This window comes from Acinonyx jubatus, chromosome A2 (genome assembly GCF_027475565.1).
Source record: "Acinonyx jubatus isolate Ajub_Pintada_27869175 chromosome A2, VMU_Ajub_asm_v1.0, whole genome shotgun sequence".
Lineage (NCBI taxonomy): Eukaryota > Metazoa > Chordata > Mammalia > Carnivora > Felidae > Acinonyx > Acinonyx jubatus.
The window spans coordinates 83075905-83101418 of NC_069383.1; the positions used below are offsets into that span (position 1 = coordinate 83075905).

The following is a 25514-nucleotide window of genomic DNA, read 5'->3' on the forward strand; positions in this document are numbered from 1 at the left end:
GAAAAAGGACATGACAGTGACAAAGAGGGGAAAGAGTTTTATTAATACTTCATGGCTTACTGATTGAGGCCATCTAGTGTGCTGTTTAAATCCCAGAAGCTTTAATATTTAACAAAGACTTTACCAGAAAAAAAAATTATTTTTACATGATTAGAAAAAGTATCAGGTATTTTTTTTTTTAACTGATTTGAGCTATATGTATTTAGGGCCTCTGGTTTCAGTTCTAGACCACAGGCCTGAGCATTCAAATCTTATATTCATTAAAAGCAGGCCTCTTAAATGCAAATTTGTCACTCTGCTAATGCTTCTGCTTTGCTTGAAATCATTTACACATGCAAATGAAAGTACATTAAAAGTGTCTTTACCAAAGTATTCATTTAGCTATCATTAAAATGAATTGAATCTCTATGTTGACAGGTATGTTTTTTTTGTTCTTGCATGAATCAACTGACCAGCCGTATGTGCAGACTTAGTCAACAGAGAATTCACAAAGGGTCTTGCTTCACAAAACAGAAAATAGATAAACTGGAAAAAGCTTCCAATATTTTCTGCTGATATATCTGTTTCTTGATTTGTCCCTTGCTTTTAAGAAAAATTAAGCTTTATTAGAATAAAGCACAGTAATAAATTTTCCTATCATATATAAATGTGTTTCTGAACTATGATCACCTATTTGTCATTTAGCCAAAATCCCTTTGAGGCGTTCACTCAATTTGTTTCAGCTCAAAAGCAGAAAGATCCTCCGAGAATATATTACCCATATTGCTGTTGAATTTATTTTTTTAAAAAGGATAAAATAGTTTTGCTTTTCAAGGCATGATGTGAGGTGCTAATGCATAACAACTCTTCAACTTAGACCTTGAAAAATTCAACTTTTGAATGATAACTAATATTTAGCTGGATTCTACCTCTCAAATTCTTTCTGGATAGATGTATGCCCATCATAATCTTCCTATTTAGCTATACATGTAAACTTAGTTTTAATATAATGACCAATTTTGCCATAAAAACCTTACCAAGCTTTTATTGTCACTATTAAACATTTTCACAGAAATAGCCATATTGCTAAACTACTAAAGCCTTATATTCAAAGTCTAGAATTGTGGTTTTCAACTGTTTTTAAAGCAATGGGATACTTTGTTTTAGTTTAAAGACATGATCTGATTTCAAGAAGGAGGCAAAGAACAGCTTCTTTCCTCTAATCTAACAGACTCTAGCGGAGCACATGGCTTACTCAGATCTATTTCTGCTTCTCAGCACCTCTAGATCCTGTGGGCAAAACCAGGGCAGTACTCAGCTTGCTAACAGTAGGGTTTTTAAATATGTGGTCCAGGAAAGAGGTAAGGATACTGACACGTTGGTGGAAGAGAAGAGAGGTAGGAGTGGGTGCAATGTCTAAGTTCAGCCTTCTGTCCCCTGAATGGCTCAGCAATGAAATAAGTTAGTTCCATCGTGAACCAGCAAGAAAATCAAAATATTTTCTTTTATTGTGCTAACTGTATATAATCATGGCACTTCATACAAATGGTCCAGAGTCCTAAGCTAGACAATCCATGGAGAACAACAGGACAAACTTCAAGTTATGAAAACCAATAACTCCCTTAAAATTCAAAATGCCTAAATTCAAATTACAGCATTTTGAAGATAATCTAGTGACTACCATTACAAGATAGGACGTTTTAGGGGATGATCAAAACCTGGAAACAGAAATTTTCTCTGAAATATATCTATATAACATCAATTCTGTTACATACACCTCATAAAATGCAGGCTAAGGTAGTATTGATCTAGTTTTTTTTTGTTTTTTTTTTTTTTTGTTCTTTTTTTTAGAGAGAGAGGGTACACAAGCAGGGGAGAGGGGTAGAGGGAAAGAGAAAAAGGATCTTAAGAAGGCTCCATGACTTAGCAAGGAGCCTGACACGGGTCTCCAGGTCAGGCTCAATCCCATGACCCCAGGATCATGACCAGAGCTGAAATCAAAACTCAGATGCTTAACCAACTGAGCCACCCAGGCACCCAGACCTAGATGTCTTTACAAGAGGCCTCCATTGGTCATGTGTGTGCCACACTTAGTATTCTGCAGCATCCGTCCACCAAGCTCTGATGAGCAGGGTTAGAGAGAACCAGTCTGGAGTTTAATAATTTTAATGGACCCTGAAGTAAAAATTCATTTGTACTGAATCCTGGTATCTTCAAATGCAAATTTTAAAAATATATGCTATTTTTTGTTGTTGTATTAGCTACCTTAATGATGTAGATAGAATCACAGCTCCTGGATATGTCCCAAATGAGCAAGATGTTCTACATTCTCGAGTGAAAACAACTGGAATCATTGAAACTCAGTTCTCCTTCAAAGATTTGCATTTCAGGTATGAACAATGTCTTTTCTAATCATCAACTGAAATATTCAATATGTATATATATATGTATTTTTTATTTTTCATATATATATGAATATATATATATATATATATTTTTTTTTACAGAGAAAGGTCTAACCCATATTCAAGCCCAGTGAACCTTAGGCATACTTTCTAGGCCTTCCTAGCTCACTGTCAGTGCTACTTTCCCTTATTGCCTTCCTATAGCCCTACACCCTAACCCCCACCCTAAGTCCCAATACTTCCTCCAAGAAAAACGCCTCTGTATTGACCAGGTGGTAGCTAGATTTTATTTTCCTCTTACTTGAAACTGATATCCTACTTAAAAAAAAGAAAAGAAAATGTATTTAAATTAAATTTAAGTAACAGGTGCCACGGATACTATTTCCTTTGCCTTCCTACTCTCTCATTTGCCTGAAATACTCTTATTAATTCATTTCCTTAATTTAAAATGATGCAAATAATTGAGAGGAGAACTATTTGAATGTGATGCCATTTACTGAAATAACAAGGCCTATTTTATAAGCATGGTTTGGGTATGAAAATGAGTCCAGTATTTTTATTGCTGTCACATTATCAAGACCTTTCTAGAAATGCTAGTGCAAAATCATTCAGTTTCTTAAAAAATGTTTTTAATGTTTGTTTATTTTTGAGAGAGAGACAGAGCACAACCAGGAGAGGGGCAGCAAGAGAGGAAGACACAGAATCCAAAGCAGGCTCCAGACTCTGAGCTATGAGCACAGAGTCTGACGCAGGCTCGAACCCACAAATCATGAGATCATGACCTGAGCCAAAGTCAGATACTTATTTAACCAACTGAGCCACCCAGGCACCCCAAAACCACTCATTTTTTGAACTAAGAATTGGAAATCCAAACCATAGTGCTATAAAACATCATCATATTTAACTGCCTCTCCCTATGGATTGTTGATGAGATGGACTATTAAACATTAAAACCAGGTTCCAGATGTACCACTAAATAATGAAAAATTAATAAAAATACAATTAGTAAACCCATTCATGTACACAAAATGGGAATACTTTTAAAAAGTAGAAAAACTGAACGAAAGTGACATGAATTATCTGTATCCATTTGTGAGGCAAAATTCACTTCCGTGGGATAAAAGCTTTAAAATTTTTTTAGTATTAGAAGTGGTGAGACGTAGTATCTAATTAGAATAGATATTACAGAGATGGCCAGGATATTTTCAAGTTAATATCAAATAAAGCCCTTCAAAATTTACACCCAAATCTCAGGTCCACCAATAGTTACTTTTCTGAAAGATGACCCAAAGATCAAACTAGGATAAAGGGGACACAAAAATTTGGATCCACATCCACTCTTGGCAAACGTAAGCAGTTTGTTTTCGGTACTGTCATCGCTGTTCCTCTTTGGCAACTACGTTCTCCAGGCTTCTGGTTTTTGATCCAGTTTCTAAGGTTTTCCCATGGGAGTCCAAGTCCAATTGCTTGGACCCTCTGCCTCTCCTAACCCTGTCAAAGCATTACACAAGCTAATGGAATTTTCTGGATTTTAGGTCGCTTGGCCCATAAACCAGTTATGAAAATTAGTATCACATAATGAATACCTAGAAGCTTATAACTCAGTCATTCTCTGCAACACCAACTTAGTATCTTCTCAGAAATAGTCACTTTGACAAATTATCTGCCATATATATAGATATAGATATATGGCATATATATAGTCACTTTGAAAAATTATCTGCCATATATATAGATATAGATATATGGCATATATCTATATCTATATCTATATCTATATCTATATCTATATCTATATCTATATCTATATCTATATATCTATATCTATATATCTATATATATCTGTTCTTTGAACATTCCAAACCTTAGGACCTTGCTGTTCTCTTTGCTTAAAATGCTCTGACCCTGGATGAGAAGGACTGGCTCCTTCTTATCATTAGGTTCCCAAATCAGATACTATCGCCTCATGGAGACTTATTCATTCTGTTACCCATCGCCTCACATCCCTGTCACTACTACACCCAGTAGTGTACTGGTAAACATATCAATAGGCTCTCTGGGACACAGGGAGAGGGAAAGCCTGATGCATGGCTCTTGAGGATTCCCTTGCTATAAATACCCTAACAATGGTTAATTGCAACCTAGCAAAGTGAGGTCACTGAATGCGGCACTGGGAAGAAATGTAAACAGCTCTCACTAGCCATACCAGTGGGAGCCAATGCCTTTACAACACTGAAATATCAGACTATTTTGCTACTTAAAAAACAAAAACAAAAACAAAAACTTACTAATGTGTGAAGTTTCCTTGTTTCTTTATTTGTTTCCTCCTTTGTTTCTGTTTCTGTCTCCTATGCTCTGAGCTCCTGGAGGCCAGGGTCATGTCTGTTTACAGTGCCGTCTCCTGTGATTATCACAGTGGCCAGCACAGAGTAGGCGTACTGTCAGTTCTTGCTAGATTAATAAATGTGTGATGCCAAGCACTATATATACCCTATTTTTACATGCTCACTATAACATGTTGACCTGAGTATTGCTGTACTTATTTTGGATAAAGAAAAAAATTAAAGCTAAAATGAGGTGAAAGATTTCCTCAATATCATACATAGAAGTGTTAGAAATGTGATTAGAACATACATCTTTCTAACTTCAAAAACCACACTTCTTGCACTGCATGTCATTGTGGGCTGTTAGGTAAATTGGGACAGAAACCATTCTTTTTTAGGGGCACCTGGGTGGCTCAGTCGGTTAAGCATCCGACTTTGGCTCAGGTCATGATTTCACGAGTTCGAGCCCCACGTCAGGTTCTGTGCTGACAGCTTGGAAGCTGGAGCCTGCTTCGGATTCTGTGTCTCCCTCTCTCTCTGCCCCAATCCCACTCACTCACTCTCTCTCTCCCTCAAAAATAAATAAATGTTAAAAAACAAATTAGAAAAAGAAAGAAACCATTCTTTTTTTCTGTAGAGTAAGTGCTTCTTCAAATGTTTTTGGTCATTCATAACTCCCTTCAGAGAGAAGAGGGAAGGGAGAAAAAAATGACCGCCTGTTTGTGAGATATCTCTGAGTTGGCAAGGCTCAGTACCTTTGCACATCTGTGCTTCTGAAACCAGGGACATGACGATTGCCAATGAACACATAAACCTCAGAAAGTCATGTCCATTATTTGGAACATCTATTTCACTCAGTACCAAATAATACTCATAGAATTTTAAAAAATTATATCCTGAATAGAATACAGCATTTGCATTAATATTTTAAAAAGTGATTTTAGGGGTACCTGGCTGGCTCAGTCAGTTGAGCACACTAGTCTTGATCAGGTCATGATCCCATGGTCGTGGGATCAAGCGCTGTGTCAGGCTCTGTGCTGAGTGTGGAGCCTGCTTAAGGTTCTCTCTCTCCCCCTGCCGCTCTCCCCTGCTCATGCTCCCTATCTCTCTAAAAATTAAAAAAAGCAATTAATAAATAAAACATTATTTTAAAGATATATTAACCTCATAATAGACCTCTTCAGAGTATACCTTTAAACCCCTATTGGTGTACCATTTTCCCATTCTTTTGTAGTTCTGTGTTTTGTGAGGCATTGTCATAAGTCATATAGACAGGTGATTGCCTATGCTGCTTTCATATATTGTCGGCGCTTATGAAGGAATAAGAAAAGGACTTGCTAATTCTCTATGACAGCATCAATGCTGAAATGGAAGTTGTTTGTGAATTGGATTTTGGAACCAAGTTAGGATTTCTTTTGACATAACAGTTTCTATACCACACAAATACAACCTCTTTGCATTCATTCAAACAGGTTTGCAGCTCTTTTGTTTTAATGTTTTGTTTTTCTTCTTCCTGAAGAGGGTGTATTATTAAAGGCATCTTCTGTTAGGAAATGGAGAAGGATAATAACTCAAATGCAGGGAATTTCTTTAAAAACAAGTATTTAAACAATGAAGTTTTGAAAGTATTTAAATTTTACTACAAAATATAAAAAAGGCAACTATACTTTTTTCTTAAGGAACTATTTAAAATCATTTAATTACGTTTTTAAGCTTAGTCACCGCAACTGAGATATATTAATCCCTTAATAATTTCCACAGTTAAATCACTTGGTTTTTTTTGAAGTGCTGAATAGGATTATCTAAAAGTACACAGACTTTTATAGTATAAAATTTGGTAGTGTTTCAAAATAGAAAGTCTAAAAATAAGATACCTTCCAACTTCATTTCAGTAAGTGCCCAGGTATTAAAATATATTGCATTAGCATTGATTTGAATTCACATAGCATAAATCATCCTGTGACTATTTAAAACTAAAGATTTAATTTGCATACTAAACTAGAGAACTCTAGAATTTTAAACAGGAACATCAAAATGAAAAATTCTGTCTGTTAAGATACTGTATCATCTTCCTGTATCACCTAATTTAATGGAAATTACCTTAGAGTTCTTATCAAACCAGAATTCCAACAGTCAAATGTAAAATAAATTATCTTTACAAATGTTAAAGTACTATGTAAATGGAAAACACAAGTGTGAGCTCTTTTATTGTTATAAAATAATCCCTCGGGACGAAGAACTTACAGATTTATAATGATTTATCCAACAATGATAGAGAAGCCACTTTCTCCCTAATTGTTCCACAATTAAACAATAGAATTAAGAGGACATAAAACTATATGGAAGTCGAGGAAGAGAGGTCAGCAATTATTACAACATAGAGTTTTAGGTTTTATAAATTCAACATAACTATTCTCAACAATGTTTGAGTGGATCTATGAAATAAATTATAATTTTCTTAAATTTCAAATTGATCATGTGCACTCTGTTTATTTCTGTGGGGGCATAAGTCAGTTTAGGAGTGAGTCTGATTGTCTACTCAGCTGCTAGATCTCAAATTAGCTTTGTCCTTCTCTATTAGATCTCACAGAGCAATCACTCATGTATAGCTATATATTTGTTTCAAGTATGTTCATGGTTAGTATTATCAAGACAATAAGCTATGTAACATGTCTAATTTATTCTAGTGATATATTTTAATGACTTTGTGAATTATACTATTCAATAATTAGAGAATTATCTAGTGGGTATATCAAGTTCCAAACAAACACACACACATTTTGTAGCAAGTATATAATGTTATTAACAATTATGAGCATTTAGAGACCCTGACTGTTTTATGGTTATAACTCCTTTTGATTCTGTTTTTTATATACAAGCAGTGAAGGGATTTAGAATGATCTCTGTGCATATCTTTTTTGTCTGCAAATATCTGTCCTAATCTATTTTGAGAACTTGGCACCAGAGAAAGACTCGGTTAGGCTATTTTGTGATGGCTGTGTGGTGGTGACACAGATCTATCCTGGCCCTTTAATATGTTGCCATCTTAAGATGGTTTAATATTATATGGTCAAATATCTTAAAAAAGCTCCACCAACAGAATAATTTAAAATAAATTCCAAATCAGGTTAGATTTTCTTTTTTTTTTTTAGCGTAGATTATGCAATAATTTTTAATTGCTATGAAGTACAGATTATTTCATTATAATCTATCTAATATGAACTGTGAATAATCTTGTGTGGTTAAATATTTAGCCAACTGTTTGACACAAACCTATAAAATTCAATAGCTTTCCAAACTGTTTAAAATAGATTATAAAACACAACTGTTTAATGTAAAGCCAACTATTTAATATAAAACTCTGGCAATTCGCCCTATATTAATACCATGGGTAGTTTAACAAATAGTAATGTTCAGCTATCACCTAAAAGCCTTGCCTGTGGATTTTTGATTGTATCATACAACTCAGGCATTTAAAAACTTTTTTTTAATTTAAGAATTCTGACAAATATCAGAATTAATAAGAAAATATGTATTACCAAAATATACATTAAAAAAATTCATGCAAAATGCAAAATGAGAACTGCATATTCTATTCAATATCATTAAGGCTCTGGTTACCTTAACTGCTCAAGGAATTAAAGATACTCAATCTGTATCACATGTACATTTACCTCATTAATTGTTATGTAGATTTGACGAATCCAAATGTTCAGTCAGCAGGAATGAATGTTATTCTCTGATTTCTACTTTTGTTTTTCACAGAATGGTCATGATGGAATATATATGTATCCATACTCCCATATACTTATATATTTATATATACTCATATACATTCTTAAATATATTTTTATATAGAAGAATACTTATTCAATGAAATATATAAGTAAATGCTTCTACTTTGGGAATCTTGAAAATGTTTCAATAGATTGTAATGCTTTACACCTCTAAAATAAGCCCCAAATTAAAACTTAGAGAAAGAGCTAAAAGTGAAGAGAGATGTATGACAAGAAAGGACTACAATAGCAGGAAAACAAAACGTAACTTCTTAGAGCTAACATTATATCCAGTACACTCAATATGAAAACAAAACTCCAGATGTTGGTCTGATTTGCTAATGAACATTTCAATTCTGTAATGGCAGATGACATTAGAGCAATGGCCAATGCTTCCTGGACCTTTGTCTCTAATGTCAACCTGCTCCCATGCATATATACACACACACCACTGTTTATCAAGTGAGTCATAACATAAGTAGGTTATTGGCATGCAATCTAAGACTTCCAAAAGTCACTTTTATCAACATAACAAAACACTCAGAGGGCAGATCTTTGTCCTCCCTTCCTTGGGAGAAAGCTAAGCCTATTAAAATGTGTTTAGTGGAGGCTGCATGATAGGTTAAAAGAACTGTCGGCTAAGGGTCATACTACATTTTATACCCCTCGCTGATTTTATACATTTACCTGAAGAGAAGAGCTACCCTTACACAAAGATGTTAATATCAACAGTAGGCTTTGAAGAAGCTGAATGATCAGAGAAAGTCAGCAGAGAGCCAGTGAGATTGCTGGGCTTGCTTTGACTCTCATCTCAAAGGTTTTGCAAACATTTATTTTTGGGGAAAGCCATTTGCTATCATTACATTGTAGAAAAGAAATACATGGGAAGTATATGAAATTTCTGTTTTTCCCTTTTCCTGGGGAGTTTATATTCCCCTACGAGTCCATAAATTGGTAATACTCATACCTTTATCATTCTTATTACCATTTTCATTGCAAGGGGTTCCCTGGAATTTTTTTTTCTTATTCAAAACTATTAATATGAGATTACCCTCTTTGAGGTAAAATATATGACCACCATGCTAGGAATCTGAGCAGTTATACTAAGTCACCTTGTCAGATTTGTAACTTTTGAATATAATCTAATTGAAAATATAAAAGTGATTTTAAAAAAGAAATTATCAGATGTGGGTGGCTCAGTTCATTAAGGGTCCAACTCTTCATTTTGGCTCAGGTCATGATTTCACGGTTCGTGAGACTGAGCCCTGCATTAGGCTCTGCACTAATGGAGTGGAGTCTGCTTAGGATTCCCTCTCTCCCCTCTCTCTGTTCCCACCCTGCTTGTTCCCTCTCTCTCTCTTTAAATAAATAAACTTGAAAAAAATAAAAATAAAAAAGAAATTATCAGACAGATAGCTTACTTAGTTGGCCATAAAAACAGAGATAAAGGAGCTCAAAAACAAATGCTAATTAGACTCATCCAAGTGCTATTTAGTGGAGAAAACTTAATCAAGGTGTCCTGGAATTTGGTTCCTGCAGCAATATCATTTCTACTGTGGAAACTGAAGATTGGGCTGTCTTAGCACAAACATTCTATTCATCCAGCAACTTTTGCCCTCATTCCATGATTGGTTAGTTCTCCATTATAGGATGTCCAGTATGGAAGCAAACCCTGAAGAGAGGACTAGAACACAAGAGAAAACAAGAATTATGGAGATATTTTCATGTTAAAATCTAGTGGGTGGAGATACAAGGAGTTGTTTTAGTTTGAAAAGCCTACAAGGAATTTAAAACTCTGATGTATATTCAGTCCTCTGTGCACCAAAACCCACAACTTGATGCATCTTTGTTCAGTCACAGTATCACAGTTCTTTACCAGATATGATCCATCATATACTCATATGATCAAGTGGAGAATATACACAACAGCTAGATTCCCGGAGGTCTATACCATCGCCATTAAAATAATGGAACAAAACACCTGGTAAGGGGAGAGTTTTACATTTTTGCCCAGTTTGACAAAACATAGAGCTATTGTTTGGCTTAGGGGAAGAAAGATAGACTCTACAGTGAAGGTAATTCTGGCCCACTGGTGAGAGCTTAAGAGTTTTAAAGCTAACTGTGGACACTATGTACTAGTTGGGGATCTCTGGTCTAAGCAAATAGACTGACACATGATGAGGTTCACTATCATACCCACAGAACCTATCATGGTGCCTGGTACATAATAGCCTGTACAGATATTAGTTGAATTACTAAGGCTTGGGCAAGTTGCTTTAATGTCTCATCTGAAAAAGAGAAACAATAGTTGTACATAAACTATATGTATATTTACATGTATACGTATAAACTATAAGTTTTTATTTTAAAATTTGAGTAAATTGTTATAGATTGCTTACATGCCTGGCAAATAAACTCTCATTAGGTATGTTACATTAAAATTAAGATATTATTGGGGCTCCTGGGTGGCTCAGTCGGTTGAGCATCTGACTTCGGCTCAGGTCATGATGTCACGGTCTGTGAATTCGAGCCCTGCGTGGGGCTCTGTGATGACAGCTCGGAGCCTGGAGCCTGTTTCGGATTCTGTGTCTGCCTCTCTCTCTGACCCTCCCCCGTTCATGCTCTGTCTCTCTCTGTCTCAAAAAAACAAATAAACATTAAAAAAATTTAAGAAATAAAAAAATAAAATTAAGTGATATTTGGTGATCACAATTGGTGATATGAACATTTATGGAGGAAATAAAAGTCACGATCCCAACTATTTCCATTTGTACTACATGATATAATTTCAATAGATAAAACTACTTTTCAAAGTCTGAAAAAAAGACTAAGATTACTTATAGATCAAAAAAACTACAGATTTAAATGTCTGAATGCGTATTTATTATCCTTGCTTCCCTAAGAGTGTTGACTGGTTTTTAACAATTAAGTTTGTTGATTGATTTACTCATAATATAATCTTGAAGTCAAAATGCTGTCCTCTTCCTCCATTTATACTGCAAGTCTGAAACTGCAGAGGGCTTGGTATTACCAGCACCTGTAACAGTATTTATTGACACTGGATTTAAATTTCCAAATCACATAACCACTGAACTCCTAAGCACTATCTTGAATATTGTGAGCATCTTCTCTTTCAATCTACTACTGAACTCTTTTTGTACTGGGGTGTGTGTGTGTGTGTGTGTGTGTGTGTGTATTTGAGGAATTTCAGTTCCATATGTTTGTTCCCTACATGGTTCATATATGAAGTGTGCAGTAGTAAAGAAGGGCAATGTATTATACTTTTATCTTCAGTAATGTCAGCTGATTGACATTTATTATCCCAAGTATAGTTATTGCCTTTGTAATCTTTGTGCAGCTTGGATGTTTCTTAGTAATTAATGTCTTGCGGTTAGGCTATTACGAAAGCCCCATAACTCCTTTTTCTGCCTCTAGTCTCTTTCTTATCAAATCTATCTTCTGGACTCAGATCAAAGTGACCGAATATAACAACAAACAAACAAACAAACAATTTTAATTCCCTGCCCCCAAATCTCACATCATTCCCCACTGATTCTAATATAAATATCTTCTCACGTGATATAAAAGGCCTCATTCATCTATTTCTGGCCTGACTCATCAGCCTTACTCCTGCCTGCTCAAATCCTTTGCTCTTGCTGTTTTCTCTGCTGCCTTTACCTGGAACGTTTTCCCCAGACATCCACTTGCCTCAACCCCCCATCCTAAAATTTTAATGACTGCAGTTTCTGATTACTTCAGTTCCAATCACCCCTACACTCTCTATCTGTATATCCTATGTCTGTTCACAAACACACAACATGCACCACTGCCTTCTCTGCCACCAGCAAATTAGAAGCTTCTTGAGGTTGAATCTCTAATGCCTGGCATGATCAATAAATATTTATTGAATAAATGAATAATGAGTAGGCCATATATCTCAGTGGTTTTATCTAAGTTTCCATGTTCCCCAAAATATAAATTATGAGCTTACCCTAAACATGCCATGTCCTCTCATTCCTTAATGACTTTTGCACCTGCACTTGATGTCGAAATCCACCCTCCATCCCATTAACATGCAATATATTCATTTGGTCAGCAAATATTTATTGCATGTCTACTGTAGGTCAGACATAGTGCCTGGTACTGGGAATATAGTTGTCACTAATATAGTTAAGTCCCTGCCCTGAGCTTGGTGTTCTATTAGGAAGATGGTAGATATTAAACCCATAAAAAATAAACAAACTAGTTAATTACTGGTTGTGACAATCACTACGAAGGAAAGAAAGTGATGCGATAGAAATTAAATGGGGATAGGAAGAGAGACCATTTACATAGATGACCAAGGAGGCTTCCTTGTGAAGGAGACACTGTAAGACCGTCAAGTTGCGAAAAAGGCAGAGTTATGTGAGGAAGAAAAGTGACTTACTGTGCAGTAGTCCTGAAGCAGCAAAAAGTAGGTTTATACTAAAGTCACTTAAAGAATAGCCTTGTGATTGGACTGGATTAAAGAGGAAAGTGGTATGAAGTAAGCTGGAAAAAGGAAGCAGGAACCAAAATAGCCAGAGCCTTACGGGTCATCAAACCAGTCTGTGTTTGGTTCCATGGCTAAGAAGCCTGTGGCAAATCACAGAGTTTTGCAGTGGCTATGGTGAGCACGGCGAGCTTGGGGAATTTGGGGAACTTGGGCAAGTTGGGGAGGTTGGGGAGCTTGGTGGCTTGGGGCACCTGGGTGGCTCAGACAATTAAGCATCTGACTCTTGATTTTGGCTCATGTCATAATCTCATGGTGGTAGGATTGAGCCCCGCATCAAGCTCTGCACTGAAAGCATGGAGCCTGCTTGGGATTCTTTCTGTGGCCCTCCCCTGTGTACTTGCTCTCTCTCTGTCTCTCTCTCAAAATAAATAAATAAACTTAAAAGAAAAAAAAATGTTGGTGGCTTGCACAAGACAAGGGGACTTGGAAAGAAGAGGATGAGTTGGGAACTGAATTTTGTATGTGTATTATATGGAGGGTAAGGGAAAGGGAGGTCTTAAGAATAGAAACTCCTAGTTTCTTTACCAAGTTGCTATGTCCACAATGATGTCTTTTGCCGAAATACTAACACAGGGGGAGGGCCAAATTCTAAAACACTTCCTGTGAGTAGGTTCCATGATGACTCTGGCTGACTTAAGTTTTCCTCTGGGCTCACATTTTACCTTGCATTTTAGAGTATTTATTATATAATACTATAATAGCATATTGGTTTTCTCTCTGCATGACAGAGAGCTCTTTGAAGATAGTGACTGTATCTATTCATCTCTGTGTTTGTAGTCCTCGCACAGTGTGTAGCACATAAAATGCAAACAGTAATTGTTTGAATGAACAAATGAATGAATGTAGCAAGAGCTAAGAGAAGAAACAGGGATTGTAGTATCAGAACTATGGTGGCTTCCAATCTTTTTGTAGGTTCTGTTCATTTAAGATTATGCAGAGACTTTTTTTTTAAATTATTGTTCTGGTACAGTTACCATGCAGCATTCTGTTAGTTTCAGGTGTACAATATAGTGCTTCAACACTTCCACACTATGCATAGCCTTTGATCGAAGTTTCTCGACTCTAATAGATTTCCTACTAAAACCATAAGCTGCTTAAAACTCCTCAGTCCCCCAAAGCCAGTATGTGAGTTATTGTATCTTTTATCTAGTTTTCATGAATACAAAAAAATGAAAGAAAAAAGATGAACTTTCTCTTTTTCTATAGTCCTTGAGCTGCAAATTGACCAATTAAAGTATCTTATAATCAATAAAAATAAAATCTTTTAAAGATAGGAGAGCATTCATTTATAACTAGAAATGTTACATATTAATGTAACTTTTGATAGGTATCTCTAAGGTTTGCTATTCTTTTCTTTTTTAAAGAATGTTCGACGTAGGAGGACAGAGATCTGAGAGAAAGAAATGGATTCATTGCTTTGAAGGCGTTACATGCATTATATTTTGTGCTGCGCTCAGTGCCTATGACATGGTCCTAGTGGAAGATGAGGAAGTGGTAAGTCTAAAAGGAAAGCAAGGCCAGGGTAAAACAAACAAACAAACAAAAAAACAAACAAACAAACACCTAAGCATTTGTGCTTTCTGACATTACTACCACACTCCCCAACTCAGTGAATTCCTTCCAAACATAGATGTTATTTCTAGAGCTTTGCTTATAATACCCGGTGTTAATATTTTGCAAATAATAATCCTACACATTATCATCTTTTATACCTAACAGAACAGAATGCATGAAAGCCTTCACCTATTCAACAGTATCTGTAATCACAAGTACTTTGCAACCACCTCCATTGTCCTGTTTCTCAATAAAAAGGATCTCTTTCAAGAAAAAGTAACCAAAGTGCATCTTAGTATCTGCTTTCCAGAATACACTGGTGAGATCTTCTTTCTTTAGTGCCATACTAAATTCTTTTTAAAATGTTTTTTAATGTTTATTCATTTTTTGACAGTGAGAAAGAGAGTGCAAGCGGGGGAGGGGCAGAGAGAAAGGGAGACACCAAATCTGAAGCAGGCTCCTGGCTCTGAGCTGTCAGCACAGAACCTGACATGGGGCTAGCACTCACAAACCGTGAGATCATGACCTGAGTCGAAGTCAGTTGCTTAACCGACTGAGCCACCCAGGTGCCCCACTAAATTCTTACATAGACCTATATTTTCCTATCTGCATCTTGACAGGTAGCATTTATGAAGTTGAGGCTTATGATAATTGCTTGAGTCACGTGTATGATCCAGACTGGAAGAATCCAAACTGTTTGCAGCTAAACAGAAAACCTTCTACATTAAAGCAAAGCTCTAGTCAATAAACAGGAGGTTAGGTAGACCAGGGTTGCTACTCTATGTATTAAACAACATTGCAAATTATATTATCTTAAACATTATAAACAATATATTCCAAACTGACATTTTTTACTTATTCCCCAATGAAACCTTATAATGCAGTGGTTTCTCAAAGTCAGAATTAAGTTTCCCGAAGGACAGTTTGAATGATTTTGAGAATAGTGACATTTTCTCTTTCCAGTTTTCCTAGATCCTAGAATTGTAGTGCTGATTCTGTTAATCAGTGACTATAAATGGCAGGTCTATAGGTGGGTTGTTTTTCCCTCAGAGACAACTTTTTTTTTTCGTATATAGTTAAATGTTCTGTTGTTAATGATATTATGTAAGATGGAAATTTTCATGATTTAAACACAAATAGAAGCCCAATTCCACCACTGAGATACTTGGGTAACCCAAATGTTACTAGTCATGGTATACGGTCGCAGTAACTATGCTAATCTAAAACAGTTGCTTATATCTTTCCTCTAGCTTTGTGAATATTATCATTTCTGTGTTAACACATTCATCATGTGATTAAATATAGTCACGATTCCATGTTGAATACTACAAACTAAATATAGACTAAGTAAAGCTCTTTATGTTTTCTTCTAACTAATCGACTATTTCTTAGAGCAGTCTTTAGTTTAAAGGAAAAATGAACAGAAAGTTCACTCATAAAAAACAGAGTTTCCATATACTCCCTCTGTGGTCAAATTCTGGTTTCCCTTATTATTAACATTTTGCCTTGATGTGGTGTATTTGTTACAACTGACTGATAGATATTGATACACTATAACTAAAGTCTATAGTTTTCAGTGGGGGCTCTGTGTGTTACTCAGTTCTGTATGCTCTCCCAAATTCATGTCATGTACCCACCATGACAGTAACATACACAATCGTTTCACTGCCATAAAAATCATCTGTGTTCCACTATAAATTTATGTTTTTACCCTTCCTTCTCTCTGGTGGCAACCTCTGATCTTTTTATCTATAGCTGTGCCCTTTCCAGAACACATATAGCTGCAATCATACAATATATGGCATTTTCTGACAGACTATTTTCGCTTTCATTTTTAAACGCAATATACATTTAAATTCCCTCCACCACTTTTCATGGGTTGATAGTCCATTTCCTTTTATTGTTGAATAGTATTCCATTCCATAAAGAAACTAGTTTCTTTAACCTTTCGCCTGTAGAAGGACACCCGAATTACTTCCAATTTTTGGCAATTCTGAATAAAGCTGCTATAAACATCTATCTTCATGATTCTGTGCACACATAAGTTTTTGTGTAAATACCTAGAAGCAAATTTGCTGGACTGTATGCTAATACCATGTTTAGCTTTATAAGAAACTGCCCAACTGCCTTCCCAAGTGGCTGTACCATTTCTCATCCCTACCAGCAATGAATTAGAGTTCCTATGGCTCAACATCTTTGCCAGCATTTGGTGTTATTAGTGTTTTGGATTTTAGCCATGTTACATGGTTTTAACGATTGTCCCTCATGGCATTTTTCTCCTAGATACAATAAAGTGGGGAACAAAATCTCATCTCCTTGGAAAATCTTTATGCTACTGCCCTATGGTGTGTTAGGTCCCCACAAAGTATATTCTGTTATAAAGCCCACCAACAGATCACTTTTGGCTACCTTGTGTTTATTAACATTTGTATTTGTATTGATCCATTGTGTCTTCTGCTTCCAGTCTAAAATTCCCAAGCCCACCTTTCATTGACTCTCCATTTGGTTCTACTAAAGCATCAGTCAAGAATAGCTGTCTTGGGTGCCTGGGTGGCTCAGTCAGTGAAGCAAGGATCCAGCTTTGGCTCAAGTCATTATCTCACGGTTTGTGTGTTACAGACCTGCGTCAGTCTCTGTGCTGACAGCTCAAAGCCTGGAGCCTGCTTCGGATTTTATTTCCCTCACTCTCTGCCCCTGCCGCTTGTATATTCTCTCTCTCTCAAATAAATAAGGTTCAAAAAAAGAACAGCTGTCTCTAGTTTTACATATGTCATTTCAAGCCCTTTGTTTAGTTAGCAACATAGTCTCTAGTCTGACCCATGCCATCCTTTCTACTTGATTTGCTACAATTCCAACTAGATTCTGCAAAGTGCACACTTGCACTTTGCAGTGCAACCCTACCTTCAAGTCTAGTGACACAGGCCATTCTCCCACTTTTGGCCTTCACTCATGCTATTTCCTTCTCTCTTCTAGCTACCCCTCAAGATCCAGCTCAAATACCACCCTCATTCTGTAGTCTACTCATCTCCAATTTCTATTCTTTTAGTTCATATTAAAGCACATACACACACCCACATGCACACAGACATGCACAGCCTTTGTCATGTATATAAGCTTCATTACTAGCTTATTTATGTATATATGTTTGTATTCTTACTGTATTGTGAGCATTTCAGCCAAATGAAGTCCCTACCCAGCTGGGTAAGCATCGTTCCCAGCAATGTAACATTGCGTAAATCCCTGATAAGTGACCATTGCCATCTTGATTTTTCAATAGTGAGTATATCAAATAGTAGCTTACAAAGTAAAATGCTAACACCTACTGATATTATTTCTAACTTCATTCATTTTTAAATGCAATTAACGTTTCTTTATTTCTTTTTGTAACAAGGACCAAATACATTTGAAGATGCAGGGAACTACATCAAAAACCAGTTTCTAGACCTGAATTTAAAAAAAGAAGATAAGGAAATTTATTCCCACATGACCTGTGCTACAGATACCCAAAATGTCAAGTTCGTGTTTGATGCGGTTACAGATATAATTATCAAAGAGAATCTAAAAGACTGTGGGCTTTTCTAATCAGCCCTTTTTTCTTCCACTCTTGTTCTTGTACACTTTTCAAGATATAAAAGGAAAGGTGCTGTGTGATGTGTTTAGTTTTAATACTATTAACTTATCTAGAAATATAACTAGTGTTATAAAACAAACATTTTTCATATAAAAATTTTAATATATTGTCAGCTCACTCTGGATGTTTCAATTTCTTTGGCACAGTGAGGATGGGGGTGTCTTTGATGTCTGATGTCCTTAGGTCTGAAAATATACATTTGGCAAAGCTCTATCAGTACATATCACTGACACTGAATTTTCTTGGTAGTAAATTTCTGTATTGTGGTCTATTTTTAATTATAGAACAATGAAAAAATGCAGAGTATCCCATATTATTTTCATTGGCTGGAATTTGAGAGACATTTGTTTTCACTGATATGTAATTGTGCCCGTACTATAAAGACTATTTATTATTGGCCCATTACTCCTATTCAGTAAGCTGCAAATGAAATGTTCACTCTACATGTAATTGTGGACAGGAAATTTTATATGCAAAAGAAATGCACACAATTTTATCTGTCATGTTTCCCTTTGAGAAAAGTGATTAATGCTGAATTTTACCTTAGAATTGAAGATTTTAACACAATATCATTTTGTATCAGCCTAGTTAAAAATGGGACCGTGTATGGTCAAATATATAGCATAAGGCTGTTCAGGCTGAACAACAGTCCTTAATGGAGTACTTATTCTCACATTTTGCTCCAGAGTGGCATGGAGCATTATTACAATTGATGGTTTAGGAACAACAATTTTAAGCCACAGAGAGGAAAATAACTCAGTTTCTTAACACTAGTATGTTTTGCTTTTATGAATAAGAAGTAGGAAGTAAGAGTGAGTAATTAGGAGATTTTGTGGAAGAGAAACATTGAGCTTTTTAGTATTGTAAGGGCCATTCTAAATGCTATACAGTATGCTAATGGTCAAGCCTGTTTTTTTAAAACCTAATCTGGTGCCTTACAAACCAAATCATATGATTTGCAAAAAAAGATGACTTCTTCCTTTCTTGAAGTGTGTAACATTTATAACATATACTTTTCAAGCAGGTCTTAATACTGTTTGCCTTCTACCATGGGAAAAAGATGATACATAGGTCAGAATAGTAGGTCAATGCATGAGATTTCTAACTACCCTGAAAAGAGAGCTAATTAGGTTTTTACAAGCTAGATGAGGAAAAGGTAAATTAACCCATTTGCCAATCTGATGAATTCAGGTAGTTTTGTCTCAATGTCACTTCTTCACGGTTCTGTAACACTTCCCTTCTAAACACTTAAGAATTATCACTATTCCATAAGTAGCCTTGACTGGGGTGTCTGTGGCTTTATTTTCAAAACCATAAAGGAGTTTTCAACAAATACATTCCTACAAAAATTTCATAGTAAGAAAAATTAATTGGAAATTTCTTTGCAGAATATAAATTTTTAAGGAGCCTAAGATAGCAAGGACAAAAAAAAGAGCAAACATTTAGCGTGAGAATTTAATAAATTTTTCTGGCTGAACCAATATCTATATGACTAAAAACAATAATGTGCTAGGAGATATTCAATGTTAAGAGATTTTACATTAAGATTGCAAATGCTATCATTTCATCTATTGCTTTATCTTTTTATTTTCTCCCATTCTCCTTTAACCTGCTTTTCTCTACCAGTGTGAAGACAATTTCCAGTAAATGAACAAGATGTTTTGTGAAATGTTACTATTATTATTTGGATTTTGACTCTGTCTTACCCTTAGGATTTCTCTTTTTGGTGTAAAGCATGGGGTCAGAAATGGTTCATTTTATCTTTTACAAATACATAACTCATTTCAGTCTGTGCAAAAAAAAAAATGACAAGCAGAAATGTTGTAAAATACCATTCTGTGAGAAATTTTAAATGACCAAACTAAAATTAGAGGTCAGTTTGGATTATGGGAGGGGGGGAACCCTTAAATTCCTTCCTACCCTATGCTTGAAATTTTAAAAATTTCTTCACAATCACAAATTGTTGTTATCCTAAACAATGCATTTTCATTAAAAAGAGAAATTTTTAGTAGAGAAAATAGATGTTTGCATTATTTCTTAAATGATCACCCTCCTTAAAATTGAGTCTATTTGTGATTTTACTTTTTAAGTTTTTAATTAAAAAGGTTGGCGTAGAAGCACAGTATTTTGAACTAATTAGAGTAACAAATGGAAAATCTGGGAAATCTGGAAAAATCTTCTGGCTTTTCCCAGAAGAAACTTGTACTGAGACCAACAATGTTAAAGTTGGTTAGAATTCAATATTCCAACTGCACAGTTAGTGTTGTTGCTTTGCTAGTGTCTCAAAGAGGCAGTCTTAGCCTTTGTCAAAGTTCAAATGTTATTATACTGATATTCTCCTTTTCTGTTATTTGAGGTCTCTCTTCCTCACTCAGAATGTTCTCAAATCCTCATGCCTTAGATTTGTAACACTCCCAACTCTTTCACTTCTAAAATGTGCCCAACTGTGGACACACTACAGTACCTCAGAGATCTGGGGCAGGCTTCCATCTAATGGGGTCACCATAATTAATCCTTGCAGAGTTTTTCCAGAAGCGTGAACTGGTGAACAGATAAGTCTTTGCACCTTGGGACTAGTGACTACAGAGTTAATTCAAGAAGAGTATTAATTGGTAATACCCTTGAATCAAATATTAAAGTTGGTGACTCGAAAAAGAAGCTCTATAGAAAAGGGTTTTCAAATTCTAGGAAATCTACCACATACATTATAGATATCCCATATCCTATTGATTAACAGAATTTATAAACCAACACCAGTCTTCAAGTGTATCCTACAAATTGGCAAACTAATTCTTCAGGCTGTGGGCCTGTCCTAACACGGGTTTTTTTGTTTTTGTTTTTGTTTTTTACTTGATCCATTATCTTATTTAATCACGAAATATATTTTCAAATATTTGCACAGAATCATTCAGGCTTGACTTAGTCAAACAATATGTGAGGAAAAATAAATTTTGTGTGTGGACATAGGTTTTTCCTCTGTGACATCACTTCAGAATCAGCAGTGGATGAGCTGGTTCACATGAGTCAACTACTAAAAATAAGATATTTGTAAGAACTATAGGAGCAACTGTGAATCCTCTCACTTAGAATAACTTTAAAAATAAGAGAGGCGACCCTCCATCTTGTTGCAGTAAGTATTCAATTAATTGATAATCTAACCAGCTGGGGCCTTCTTTCTTTTTAGGCCTTTCCTGACAATCTTACCTACTAGTCTCCAGCCACATGGGGGCACACTAACATCATGTGTTTTTCTACCCAAATGTTGCACAAATAATAAATTTAGATGGCCAACAGCTTTAATGAGACAGATAATAAAATCCTACTAAGAAATATAACTCTGTTGTGCTTCCCAGGTCAGTAGGATCTGATCATCTTCTGATAATCATAATGTGCACTATTTGAGCCAAATCTGTGAATAACAAATCTATCGAAATAGGTCCAAATTTGTTTCGTGATATACAGACACTTAGTCTTTTCTCATGCTCTAATTTCTATTTTTTTTTTGACATTTTGAACCTGTTGTTTAAATCTAAGTTATCATTAGTTTTGTACAGTGTGGTTTTCCATATTGTTTCTAAAATATTGTGTCTAAAATCTTGATTAGCTTACAGAGAAATGTAGGAGAAAAATAATTTGATGTTTAACCACTAGGTTTCATGAATAGTAATTAAATGGCTGCTTATTAATGTGTTTCTTTTCAATAAATCAAAGTAAAATTCCACCCGGCTATCACATTAAGCATCCCATTATTGTGTTTATTACAACTTTTTCCCTAATCGCCGCTCCACGAAATCAACAAGAAAATAAGTGCCCTGTGACATTTTGTTGTTACCAGCCCTGTTGCTGCCAAACACGTGTTTCATTAGTAATAGCACAATTTTTATTTTAAGCCACATTTGTCACACTAGTTAAGAAATAAGTACAGTCACATGAAAGAAAAAGGAAATAAAAAAGGCCCTAATTTAATTCCCGGGACAGTCAGGGCCCTCTAACTTTGACACCCTTCAGGAAACAAAGAATAAATGAGACCTATAAGCAAAGTGATTATTTGAGAGACATTCATCTTTTCTAAATTCATCAGATTGGAACTAAACCTTGCACATATATGTGATTGAAAACATTCTTTTCAGTGGATATTGCTGTGTTTTCTTTTTTGAAAAAGAAAAATGGCCACATGTGACATGCCATTATAATATCAGAACCAGGGGTGACTGTTTCTACTTCAACATATTAAAAGGCTTACACTGGAGAACATACTAGGTGACTGGACTTGCATAAGAAAGTTAGGCATGAAAAGCACCGCATGCAGAATGCCAAAGATAAAGATGACCTATGCTGTGATTATGTACCCTACCCAATTAGAATCTGAATATTTTATTACATTAAAAATACTAGGGGCGCCTGGGTGGCGCAGTCGGTTAAGCGTCCGACTTCAGCCAGGTCACGATCTCGCGGTCCGTGAGTTCGAGCCCCGCGTTGGGCTCTGGGCTGATGGCTCGGAGCCTGGAGCCTGTTTCCGATTCTGTGTCTCCCTCTCTCTCTCCCTCCCCCGTTCATGCTCTCTCTCTGTCCCAAAAATAAATAAACGTTGAAAAAAAAATATTGATGTACATTTATATGCAAGCACATCTTGTCTCCCTGCACTTTGCTTTACTGTGCTTTGTAGTATCCTTTGTCTATAAATTGAAGGCCTGTCAAGGTTTGACCCCCCTCTCAAGCAAGTCTTTCGGGGCCATTTTTCCAACAGCGTCTGCCACTTCATGTCTCTGTCACATTTTGGTAATTCTGGCAATATTTCAAACATTTTCATTACTATATTTGTTGCGATGACCTGTGATCAGTGACCTGTGATGTTACTGTTGTAATCATTTGGGGTGCCACAAATTGTCACCGTATAACACAGCAAGCTTAATCAATAAATTCTGTTGTGACCACACAGAAACCAAGAGTCCAATGCTCAACTGACTGAGCCATCCAGGCACCCCTACTTTTCAGTTTTCAGTTGAGGGCATAGAATTGCTATTCGTTGCCGGGGTAGATGAATCAAGCATCTAACATTGGCCCTAGTAAAAGGCTTCACAAGGGCAACATTTCACTGTTCAGGCTGATAAGAGTCCTTTGCCATACTGGGAGGAAAATTGTACTGATTAATGTATAAAAATTTGATTAAAGATAATGCAACAACTTGGCAAAATAGCAAATTTTTGAATTATGCACTTAAAATCGGTAACTATATAAATCATCCCTCAAATTATAGTGATAAAGATGATTTTTAAAAATATAACACTCACTCCTCCCCATAGTATCTCACACATATTACAGGTAATGGGATAATTAATAAATTAATAAATAAGTTCATATTTCCCATAATTACCTCTCAGTCTAAAATGGAAATGTACCAAACTCCAACATCCCTGTCCTATCTAGGACCACCTTCCCTGCATGGTTGATTGCTTGAAAGTAATAATTAATTTTTTAAAAAAAAACTCCTGGAAGCTGAGATTGTTCTCATGCTAAAATAAAGCTTCAGGTTAACTTGTAGGGCTCCGTGTACATGGCCAAATCCCTCACATAGTACATCCATAACATTTGCTGTTTCATTGTCAGAACTGCCCCCCTCCTGCTTCGTGCCTTACTAGCTTCTACATTATTCCTTAAATCTCAAATCAAGAGTTTACCTCTTCAGATAGGGGTTCCCAGACCTCAGAAGTACACCTACTTTGTATTTTTATAGCTCCTTATAATACACTTACTCTTTATGACATATTGAAATATACAATGAAATATTTGTGTAATTATTTCATTTACATTTGTTTTCCCATCTTTCTGTAAGTTCCCTAAAGGTAGAGCCCATATAGGGCTTTTCCATACCTGTGCTTGATGCAAAGTAAGAACTTCATGAGTATTTGTGCATAAGTGAATGAATCAATGGTCGTTTACCAATTTTTCCTGGAAAGCTTCTATTCTTTGGCCTATGTAGTACAATATTTTCCCCATTTTCCTCCTATCTGGTTCCTTCTCTTCCAAGTCTTCTGAACAGCTTGTCAATATTAGTATTACTAAAAATACGTATCTACATCCTCTTTTACTACTCTACATATACTCTGTTAGGAATCTTAAGTACTTTTATGACTTCATTCTTTTCTAGGTAAGATCAGTCTTCTGATCTCTAGATGTGTATCTTAACTGCCTCTTGGGACATATACAAATAAAACTCAACACTTTTAAAATTAAACTCATGATTTAATGAGTTTAATTAAATTTAAAATCACCGAATCTATTTCTCCTCAGAACACTTTAGGCTTTACCTTTCTGTTTTCTCTTGTCTAATTCCCTTCTCACATTACTCTCAAGTTTTACTCATTCTGCATGCTAAGTATTTCTTTAATTGCCTGCTTTTTTCCATCATCACTATCCCTTGTGGAGTCCAAGTCTCTCTCTTGCAGAGATATCTGGGACCGCTACTTAAGCTGTCTGTCATGAGCACGCTATGAAGGTGCACACACGAGATGTGTCTTTCCACAGTGTCAGCTTTATTCACTCATAAAGCAAAGTTACTCACAATTATAAAGCAGGTTCAGGATTCCCAGCTCAATGACATTTCACCATGTGATTAAACTTGGCTTCTTACCTGGCACACAGAGCAGGACAGAAGACCAACCACCCAGCAAACAAGATGACAGAAGGGTGCAGGAAGTTAACGAACCAAACACCAAGTCAGTCTGTGGGTGCACAGTTGAGATAAGGCCTCTGTCTGGGCCGGGTCAGCTCTCTGCGCTTACTGCTTATTTTGTTCAAGCAGTGAAGGCTCTCATTTGCATTCGGAAATGAGTCAAGCAGAGATTTCAGCGCAGTTGTCTTTTTTAAGTGGTCCGACACAGAGGGGTCAGGTCTGAGGAGTCTGGCAGTTTGCTGCAAAAGTCCTCCCCCTTCGAAAGGGATTTCATCTGTCTTGGGTCTCTGCAGACCTCCTCTGGTTCTGCCTGTTACCAGTTCTGGGGTGTCAGCTGATGCTGGTCCCGGCGATATCTCCTAGTGCTTATCCCGGCTTATCCCGGCGATATCTCCTTTAACTGCTTGTGTCATTGCTGGACACAGGCCTCTGCTTGACCTGAGAGACTCCATTTTGCTTTCTACATTCTCCATAGCCAGGTACGTTTTTACCTGTCAAGTCCCATCTTACCATTCTTCAATGTAAATCCACTCACAAATGTGCTCCTTCCTAGAATATTCCTCCTTCTCTCCATTTGTAACCCACGTTGAGATAAACACAGTTGTAGGGCGCCTGGGTGGCTCAGTTGGTTAAGCAGC

General features: G+C 36.1%; 1 protein-coding gene across 2 annotated transcripts in view; it reads left to right on the plus strand.

Annotated features, from left to right (window-relative positions):
* GNAT3 (G protein subunit alpha transducin 3) overlaps positions 1-21924 on the plus strand; it is a 303431-nt gene extending 281507 nt beyond the window's left edge. For both annotated transcript variants that reach the window (XM_053218546.1, XM_015080669.3), the window contains 4 exons: positions 2241-2369; positions 14383-14512; positions 14738-14891; positions 17964-21924. In XM_053218546.1, the coding sequence (XP_053074521.1) occupies positions 2241-2369; positions 14383-14512; positions 14738-14891; positions 17964-18154 (604 nt within the window). In that variant the 3' untranslated portion in view covers positions 18155-21924. The remainder of the gene's footprint in view (positions 1-2240; positions 2370-14382; positions 14513-14737; positions 14892-17963) is intronic.
* The last annotated feature ends 3590 nt before the right edge of the window (positions 21925-25514 follow it).